The following is an 11,186-nucleotide window of genomic DNA, read 5'->3' on the forward strand; positions in this document are numbered from 1 at the left end:
CTATGAAGACTTCAGTATTCAAAGTAATGAAATACAGTTAACTGTATTTGGAATAGAGTCCATCAATCAGAAAATACTTGTTGGAGCTGCATATTTTCCACCACGTTACAATTTAAACACGTTACAATTTAGGAGCTGGGCTGCGAATTCCATTCAACAGGGACACCTACTTTATTGGTCAACAGATTTGAATAAAACTCCAGATCTTTTAGATTTCTTCATAACAAAGAGAATATCCAGTAATTTTATTGACATTGAAGAGAGCTTTGACCTGGATTCTGATCATTCAGCTGTAATTCTCACCCTCAGTGAACGAATAATAAAGAAAGAAGACAGACCAATGTTAGTCAACAGAACAACAGACTGGGAAGCTTTTAAAGTGGATTTGGAGAATGAAGTCAACTTGAATATTCCACTTAGAACAGCTGAGCAGTTAGATGAAGTCGCAGAAAATTTCATGTGGCAAATCCAGAAATCAGCCTGGAAAAACACTAGACAATACACCAGGAAAACAAAAGGATGCAATTAATAAATACCTTCAAAATTTGACAGCTGATGCCAGTACAGATTATTCATTATGGAAAGAAACGAAAAGAATTAAACGACCAATATCACAATCCCCTCCAATTAGAAAACCAGATGGTACTTGGGCAAGAAATAACAGAGAAAAGGCAGATATATTTGCTAATCATCTAGAAGAAATCTTTCAGCCAAACAACATTCAATCTGAAATTGATCCTGAAGAAGATATAATGGATGATTTAGATACAGAGATTGATCTAGTTTCTATAAATGAGGTTCAAGAAGAAATAAAAGATAATCTGAACACCAAAAAGCACCTGGGTTTGATCTGATTACAGGTGAAATCTTGAAGAAATTTCCAAGGAAAGGTATTGTCATGCTAACATATTTATTCAATGCATCACTCCGAATACAGCATTTTCCTTCAATTTGGAAGGTGGCAGAAGTCATTATGTTGCAAAAGCCTGGGAAATGTCCTCAAGAAGCAAAATCGTACCGCCCAATATCTCTTCTACCTGTAATTTCAAAGCTTTTTGAGAAATTGCTAATGAAAAGATTGGCTCCCATCATAAGTAGCGGGAATCTGATACCAGCCCATCAATTTGGTTTCAGGCAGAAGCACTCAACCCTGGACCAAGTACATAGAATCACTAATGTAATAGAGAATTCATTAGAGAAAAAATGTATATGTTCAGCTATCTTCCTTGATGTGGCACAGGCATTTGACAAAGTGTGGCATGAAGGACTGATCAATAATAATAAAATTCTTCTCACTCAACTTGTAAAACTTTTAAAATCATACATCACCAACAGATTATTCAGAGTAAAACAAGGTGACGACGTCTCTGAATTAAAGGAAATAAGGGCTGGAGTTCCACAAGGTAGTGTCCTTGGACCAGTTCTTTATGTGCTGTACACAAGTGATCTTCCCGAATTGGATGCAGTGAAAATTGCTACTTTTGCTGATGATACTGCAATACTGGCAGAAGGGGAAACAGTACAAGAAGCAGCCACAAAGCTACAGAATGCTAGCAGCAAATTCAGTGACTGGACCAAAAAATGGAGAATTCGATTGAATGAGATGAAGTCCATTCATATGAACTTTACAAACAAAAATATCAATGATCCGATTCGTATAAGTCTAAATGGGAATGTAGTACCACACAGCAACACCGCAAAATACCTTGGAATGACTCTTGACGCCAAGTTGGAATGGAAAGAGCATATTAAGATGAAAAGGAGCGAGCCGCGACTCAAATACAGTAAAATTTATTGGCTGTTGGGCAGACAATCACAACTCTCATTGGACAACAAAATATTGATTTATAAACAAATTCTAAAACCTGTCTGAACGTATGGAATTCAGCTTTGAGGCTGCTCTAGAACATCTAACATCAATCAGATTCAAAGATTCCAAAACAAAGTACTGCGGAACATGTGAATGTGCCCTGGTACATAAGGAACAGCGATTTGCACCGAGATCTGCACATCCCCTATGTGACCAGGGAAATAAGACGATTGACAACCCATCATGAGTCACGTCTTCATCAACACGACACCGAAGTCATCTAACTACTAGACAGCACTGAACTCACAAGGAGGTTGAAGAGAACAAAGCCCTTCGAGTTGGTGTAGTGCTAGTGAAGTGAAAAAAGTATATTAAATATAAGTGTAGCGAAAGAATTTAAAGTATAGAAATTATAGATTAGAACTGTAGGCTTCACTGGAAGAATTCAGCAATAAAAATGAATATTTTAGGATAATAAATAAGAGAACAAACTTAATGATTAGTCCTAGTGACTAGTTTTAATAGAAGTAATAAAAAAAATATTTCTGAGAAACTTTCTCGCTTTTAACACCTACTTATCTTTTGAAACAAAAAAGTTTCTAGCATGTCGAAAATTTCATGTTTTCTGCTCGAAATGTGTCGACATTGACGAACATAATAATTAATTAAAAATAACTATAAGTCGGATAAAAATTATCCACCCAGACACCAATAGGAAGGAGACATTCTCCCCGTTAATTTGATATAAAATTATTACGCATTACGACGCCCCATGATTCTGAGAGAAGTGATATTCAAAAGAAAAACAAATCTTCGCGATGTTTCCAATTTTATCATAAAAGTTAAATTTCCTTTTAATCCTTCAACCCTGAAGCTTTTTTAGTACTACTAGGATATCGGGGATGATATTCTACATCCAATTCTGACGTTGAATTGGAAATTTTAGAAAGTTGCAATTTTACACGACTTGGCAACCCTGTAATTTCTTCGGATGGAGGGCCAAGTCTCAACTTATTTTACACAAACTATAGGTTTATTGAACTTCTCAAATAGAAACAAATTAATAAAAGTCATGTTACATCTCAAATAAATTGATCCAGGACAAGAAGGTAAATCCAATTTCAATTTATACATTTTGGAACCTGATATCTTTCTGCATTTGAATGTGGGTCTTGGTCATCCAATGAAAATAAATTTTGAGCTAAATAAAAAAACAAATTAAGTTTGGCACTTACCATAAGAAAATAATTATTCAACTTTTGAAATTCACAATCATACATCATAAGACACACAACTTACGAAAATACACAGACTCTCTTTAAACTAATCTATCAACTATGATACTTATGATTTCACTACTGAATTCACTAATAATTTTAATATCCTCTATCAAAATAGCAAACTAAACTGTATTGAAACTTGACAATTTGCCTCTCTGAATGGAAAGCTGACCCATTCAAATAGCCGAGGCTTGTTCACCATTACATTTTTTATTGTTACGCACGCGTCCGTGTCCAGATTCAAAGTCGGAGTACAGTGAACTGTCTAAAAAGGAAATGATAGAATTAGCACTATCAGCAGTCAACCATCAAGTGAAAGATAGAGTAGAACGCATTAGTCACGGAAACAATAGATACATTTTAAAATACCATGGAACTGAACTTCGACAGATAAGAGATAAAAATGCACTTTAAAAGCAATTAAAGGAATATGAGTATCAGAGCACAGAAAAGACTTTAAAACCTAGAATCATGAATAAGTATAAAGAAATGAGCAGCACAGATGGGACCTTTACTCTCTTAAATTATATATCCGCATTTACTTAATATGAAGATTAAGATTCTAGAAAATACACTTCAAATTTAACAATATAGTCAATGGATTTCATCCACAAAAAACATTTCCTATTACAAATTAGGGTTTCTTACACATTAAACCTACAAATAAACCATAAAAAAACTGAAACTATGTTACTCATAATGAGTTTCAAAGCAATAAGTCAGTGTCTAGGCCTATAGCTGAAGGATAAGATTTACTCATCTTAAACTTTATTTTCAGTACTTAATAATAAATCATAGCTCATATGAAATAAATATGCAGTAGATAAGAAGTAATGTAAATTTCAAGGTGATGGTCACGGCCTACATAGATCCTAACCGGAAGGATATATTCAGTAATGATGTAACAATTATCATGCTGAAGCATTCTGTTTTTCGACAATACTGTTACAGAAACGATGATTAAGCATTTCCATAAAATTTAGGAACAATAAAAATTTGCAAATTAAATCAATATCTTGTCCTTGCTCAATCATTTGATTGAATCAATTTACATACATTGCGAACACAAAGATAAAAAAATTTCGGTTGATTTGAAGGTATGCAATTTATGCATTCAAAATGGGAATTTCAATCACAATACGATTACAGATTAAAACAACTTGAGATTTTCCAATTTCAAGTATTAGGCAATATAGGAAGCCGATTTGAGAAGAGGAACTTTAGAAAACATATTGACTTACTATGTGTTAATTTTATAAAATGTAATGTTAAAAATAATTCATTTCACACCAACATAAATTGTTGATACTGATAATAATTTATTGAGCTTACTCATCAAAATATACAAATATGAGAGCGTGTAAATATTTGAATATTCTAATTCTCATGTGAATGAGAATTCCAACTGATAACAGTCATTAGCAATGTGTCTCAATTAAAATTTTGAGATAACACTATTGAACGAATTTAGTTCCTAGTTCAATAATCGAATTGGGACGTATCATCAGTTCTGAAACGTATAAATTGTTATGTGAGATGTAAAAAACAACACAGTAGGCAAATTACTGATAAGCTTGAAAAGATTGGTGAGTGGCAATGATTAATTCACAATGTGGTAAATTGTATTGACCTATTTATCAATAATTATCTATCTATTTCAATGCAAATGTAGAAAGGCTCACAGACAAGACAATCCATGTCGATTCTGATCAAGAGAATGATTTTAATTTAAACAATTGAATTAATACGATTTTCAGGAGACAAATTCCCGGGCTGACAATAATTTTTGAATAGTAGCGCTCATTGAATTTCCATCTAGCTGTTTACCCTGTTGTCAATATTTGCATTAGCAGAAGTCTTCGGGGTGAATTACAGCATTTAATTTGGATTTTCGTTTAATAATAATTATTAATTCATTAGCATTTGAATATTTGCAATATCTCAGTAATTTCCATCTATAGAGAAGAAAACATGCAATAACAACTACATCATACTAGATACAATAAACTTAGAAATTAACAGAAAAAAGATAAGCAATACCGTACCTAAATAATTAGTTCAGAAAAGTGAAAAAAGTTGGATAAATAAAAAAATATGCAATTCAATTATAAAATCATTAATATTATCCCAATTAGTGATGTTACAAATTTATAAAATAATAAAATACTTCTAAGATATTTTTCTCGTTAGTAAGTTTCAATTCAATTATAAGTCATTCACAAAATGTGCATGGCTCATTTGCGGTTTATGAACACACATTTCAATTAGCCTGATCTTCATCTCAGAACTATTAGCTATTGTTTTCCATAGAAGAATAACTTTTTCGAAGGCAAGATATTTATAATCATGCCCTTAAAACTTGAAATTCATAGCAGTAAAAATCTTTCTTTTGTTGGAAACTTCTTATTGAGAAATTTGGATGTTGGAGCGACCATTCTAGCTCAACTGGAACTATTTATAGTTAAATTGTAGCTGTCTGGCATTTCTTCAAAAAATATTTCAGATTTATTAATGAACTTTGAAAATGGTTAACCTTGAATCAACTGATTTTGTAAGTTTGAACAAATTCAAGTTGTTCATAGATGAAAGCTAATTAGATTATTATATTTTAAAGAAGCACTTCATCTTGGAAAGAAGCTAGGTGCTAGGTCTATTTAAAATATCAATAATAAATGAAAATAATGATAATGCAGTATATAAATAAAATACTGGTCTTATTTAATTATTAGTTATTCTAAAAAATATAACACCATTACAATGGATAACCATAACACAGTTAACAGATGAATATGGTATTTGATCACTTCAAATTAGACATGGTTAAAATTATATCAATATAAAATTTTTTCGTCACCATTCTAGAATTACAAGGGAACAAAAACAAAGACATATAAATGAAATAGAAGATAGTTTTAGAAATAGTAGATATATTGCTTTTATCAGATCATTTTTTTATATTTTTACAAATCAGTAACGTATTATCTATTTTATTTCTCTTATCAAATTAAGCAATAGCATTTTATTACTGTCTTAGCTTAGTGGCCATGGGACAGTTTTGCACACTTGGTGCAAAGGTATTAAAGCTGATATAATATAATACAAGTTATCTATAATTCCAGTATATGCAGTGGCGGCGTGTCCATGAGAGCACAAGAGCACGTGAACCCCCTATGAAATTGCTACAATAAATTAAAGTTCAAATCAATAGAAAATTGATTGAAGTAATAGTAATACTCAAATTTCTTGTAATATTAAAACAATAAGGAGCGCACCAAGCAAGGTACACGCATTGAGATAACCTTTTGAATTACGCGCTACAGCAAGCAGGATCACTGCTCCAAGCGTTAGTATGGCTTCAAATGGTAGCTGGGCGAGTTCAATTCCCTCCCCGTGGGGGGTGGGAGACTATCTACATTAGCTTTACGGTGAGCTGCTTTCCAAGCAGCTCATAGCTGTGATAGTGTGCTTTGCATTGGCGCCATTGCCTTCTAGAGCCGTTCGCGCTACATGTGTTGTCGATTTTGAGGTTAATTCTTGTTTTTTCTTTCTTGTGTTTTGAAAAGTGAGAATGGAGGGTTCAAGAAAGGTTTCAGTTAGCTATTTAAAAGAGATAGTGTTCTCTAATTTATCAATCGAGGAAAAAATATCGATTAAGGAAAGTGGTAGGCCTACACCGACAATTGATATACATCAGACTTCTACATCGAAATCCAGGACATACAAGAGAGATTTCAAAGACCAACAATATGAAAAGATATCTTGGCTGTGTGGTTGTGAAGAAACTAACAAACTTTATTGTTTTCTGTGCTTGTTGTTTGCTCGCGAAAAAGGCGATCCAGCATGGATTAAGAACGGTGTGTGTGATTTAGCTAATTTGACTCAAAAAATTAAAAAGCATGAAAACTCACATGCGCATATTAGTGCTTCATTGGATTTCAATTTACTTGGTAAAATTGATGTTCGTCAACAGCTTGATAGTGCTTATCGTTTGAGCATCAGAAAACATAATGAGCAAGTCACCAAAAATAGGTATGTGCTTTCCAAACTTATAGACTGCATTAAATTTTGTGGTGCATTTGAGTTAGCTCTTAGGGGTCATCGAGAGGACGACAATGCTTTAAATCCGGGAATTTTCAAAGGCCTTGTGAATTTTACTGCAGAGCTTGATTCGGCTTTGAAAGAACATTTAAATAGTGCTACAGTTTTCAAAGGCACCTCCAAAGACATTCAAAATGAATTGCTGGACTGCATGCTTTCTGTGTGCCAAGAAAATATCAAACAGGAGATTAAAAATGCTCAATATGTTTCTCTAATAGCAGATGAGACAACTGACATTTCGTCTGCATTTCAGTTAGTTTTAGTTTTTCGGTATATTTCATCAAATGGTCAACCAGTAGAGATTTTGGAAGTTCGATAATCCTGAGGGTCATGATTCACAATCGATTGCAAAATGTATTTTTTCAAGTTTGGATACTGTCATAACAATTCCAGAAAAACTCATTTCTCAAAGTTATGATGGTGCGAATGTGATGAGTGGACAACATGCTGGTGTGCAGACAATTGTGCAACAAACCTATAAGCATGCTTTTTTTGTGCATTGCTATGCACATCAACTCAATTTAATTATAGCACAAGCAGCGAGTCAAAATCAAGATGTAAGAATTTTTTCTCAGATTTGAGTGATATTACTAATTTTTTTCAAATTCTCCTCAAAGAATAGATGTTTTAGACAGAGTAGTCGGCAAACGTGTACCTAGGGCGTCAGCAACAAGGTGGAATTTTAAAAGTAGAACTGTGAATACAGTTTTTGAATATAGAGAAGAGCTAATCGAGTGTATGGAGGAGATTCAATCCACATCAAAACAACCTTCTAGTATTATAAAAGCAGGTGCTATTGCTCGTCTTCTCAAAGATAATAGATTCATTTTTTGGCTCTCGGTTTTTCACAGGCTAATGCCTCATGTTGACATTTTATATAATCAGCTGCAAACAGTTAAGACAGATGCTATGAAAATCAAATCAAATGTTGAACATTTTATCAACGCTGTTGAAGAGGAAAGAACTAAAATGAATGATTTGATGCAGATGGTAGCAGACTGTGCAGGAAGTGTGCCCAAACGTTCAAGGCGCGAAGAGGACACCTACCTCAGTAGAACAGTGGCTGCCAAGGAAACCTGTGACATCATCACCACTCAAATCAAAACCCGGTTCTCATTCACAACATTCTATTCAGAAATCTGTTAATTGGACTCACAAAAATTTGAACATTTCAATAAGGATTTCCCAGATACCTTGCTTGAAGATACTGTTAAGGTTTACTCATTTCTTGAGAAAAATCGCCTAAAAACAGAACTTTAAATAATTTTTAGAAGAGTAGACTTCAGAAATTTGCTTGGTGCTGTCAGTTTGCTACAATTTTTCATTGAAAATAACTTAACTTCGTCATTTTCCGAAACCTATAAACTTTTGTTGATAATTTCAACCATCCCAATGACAACAGCTGAAGCTGAGAGGTGTTTTTCTACTCTAAAACGAATCAAGACGTTTTTGCGCTCCACAATGAACCAGGACAGGCTATCAGCATTAGCAATGCTGACTATTGAGAAGGAAATGATAGCAAATATCATTAACTTCAATGAGAAGGTGATCGATGTTTTCGCAGCAAGGAAGGAGAGGAGGATGGATTTTATTTTCAAAAAATGCTCTGTAAATGCCAACTAGAAGGAGGGTGAGTGTTAACAAAGTCTCTAAAAGCATGTTAATCCTTATTTCTTTGATTGGAAATTATCTTACATCGAGGAAAAATTATTGCTGTTTTCTGTATAATTTATGATTTGTACATGAATTATTCAATGGGAGTATGGGAGTACATCTTCTAGGTTGAGAATCCTGAGTATATCTAAATACTTATTATTATTAAACGAAAATCCAAATTATTATATAGGACTATAGGTACTTAATATAATACAACCCATTAGAATATTTTGTTACCTACGTAATAATATGATAGGCCTAGTACTCTTCTAGGAATAAAAAATTACATTCTACTACGTGAAACGAACAAAATTCACTTGAAACATGGGGTTTAACAAATTATTAAAGATCTAGATCTTGTTGCTCATGTTAAATGTGAACCCCCCCATTAGTATTTGCACGAGCCGCCACTGAGTATATGGATTCGCTTTTCAAGGTGCATCCCTCGATCGAGGGATTACACAACTCGTAAAACGTGGAACATGATAAAATTAGTACTTCGAAAATTGGTTGATTTTTTAACAAGACTCTAGATTCTCCAAAAGTTAACTTTTTGATACTAGTAGTTCTGTGAACAGTAGACCTCGCGCAGTTATAACGACGTCCCAAACCATAAGCACTTCCACACTGATACACTAACTATTTATTTGATCAGATCATGCTTACACAAGATTTAATTATCATATAACGCTTTCCAGAATTTAGCGCGAGAAAACCAGAAGACATCTGGGCGCGCAGACGAGCTTTCGTTCTTTGCATCCTATTTTTAATAGTGCATAAAAATTGCATTCAATGAGGCATGCAATTTATAGCTGTTAATTTTTTACCAAGTTACATTGAGATATTGAATTGCATGCGTCATGGCATGCAATTTATAGTCAACTCGACAGCTGATTTATGATGAATAATTCTATAGTCTGATTTTTACGGTAATATTGGCGTATGAAGGAGGCTCCTTTTTCCTTTTAGATTATCCTTGAAATGCAAAATTTCCAAAAAAACCTTGTATATACGTCGACGAGCAATTTAAAAAGGAACATACCTGTCAAATTTCATGAAAATATATTACCGCGTTTCGCCGTAAATGCGCAACATAAAAACATTTAAACATTAAGAGAAATGCCAAACCGTCGACTTGAATCTTATACCTCACTTCGCTCGGTCAATAAATGTATATTTTGTCTGAAGGCCTCCAAGCATTAACAAAGCACTAGTCACTTTCTTAACAAATTAAGATATGAAAAGCCTCCACAAATACGATAACGGTAAGCTAACACTCTATACTTAATAATCATGATCAACGTCGTGGATAGATCATCCACCCACATGAAACTGGAGATTGAGGTTGGATGTGCCCCGTCAAAGGCTGAACAGGATTTGGTCAGGCATGACCTTTTACAAGTCTTTTAACTTAGGCTCTACAAGTTGTCAATATTGGAACAGGTCCCGAGGGCATTGAAAGTTGTGCTAAGTTGCTCGATAACACTCCTCTAAAGACTGCGTGATGTGCTATTATTTTGTATTAGTTTATCTCTAATTATAAAGGAATATATTAGTACCGTATCCTTACATTATTCTGTTAATGAATAGGCTAGTTATTATTGAAACTTGGGTTAGATCCACACACTACCATCTTGATGATAATCATGTGTTAAGTAGTGTTTTGTATTATGACGCCATCGATCCCACAAGATAGTGTGGGTGAAGGATGAAGAAAAAGGTATTCTATTCAAGACGAGACTAGTTTTGGGTAAACTTGCCATTATCATGTGTCAAAATGAATTATTACTTTGCAGTAAACAAATATAAACATTTTTAACAATTCTTTATAATAGCACTTTCAAGTAGCCCTATCAAAATACTCGCTAATACCCTAACAAAAATATAAAAAAACCTACCCTAATAAACCTACACACTAATACCCTAACAAAAAAATTTGTCAACAAATAATGTGAATTTCTGTGACTTTATTGTTAATATTATGCATATTTGTTAAAATTTGATGAATCTGACGTTATTGATACTATTGTGCATATATTTGTTACAATTTGATGAATCTGACCTTGTTCCCTCTCTTTGGGCTGAACTGTGAGTACTAGCCCGGAGACTTGTACAAAGCTTGAATCGCTGAACAGGGATGCCCAAGGTATGGACACTGACATGTCATCAATGTAGCCATCGACGAATTCGAATGGCAAGTGGTTCTGTTCTCCGAGATCATTGAGAGCCTGAAATGGAATTCATTAGTAGACAAGTTTATAAGTAATGCAATGTTTTTGAACTAGCTTATATATATATATATGTTTTTGCCAATAAGCATAATATTGCTATGTGCTACAATG

At 33.7% G+C, this 11,186-nt stretch overlaps 1 protein-coding gene across 3 annotated transcripts in view; it reads right to left on the reverse strand.

Moving 5' to 3' along the window:
- LOC111056989 (autophagy-related protein 2 homolog B) overlaps positions 1–11,186 on the reverse strand; it is a 113,131-nt gene that overhangs the window by 100,760 nt on the left and 1,185 nt on the right. For 2 of the 3 annotated variants that reach the window (XM_039427516.1, XM_039427517.1), the window contains exon 2: positions 10,907–11,072. In XM_039427516.1, coding sequence (XP_039283450.1) covers positions 10,907–11,072 — 166 coding nt within the window. Of the gene's footprint in view, positions 1–3,045; positions 3,326–10,906; positions 11,073–11,186 lie in introns of those variants that run through there. The other variant, XM_039427518.1, reaches the window with a different exon arrangement.

This window comes from Nilaparvata lugens, chromosome 4 (genome assembly GCF_014356525.2).
Source record: "Nilaparvata lugens isolate BPH chromosome 4, ASM1435652v1, whole genome shotgun sequence".
NCBI classification, from domain to species: domain Eukaryota; kingdom Metazoa; phylum Arthropoda; class Insecta; order Hemiptera; family Delphacidae; genus Nilaparvata; species Nilaparvata lugens.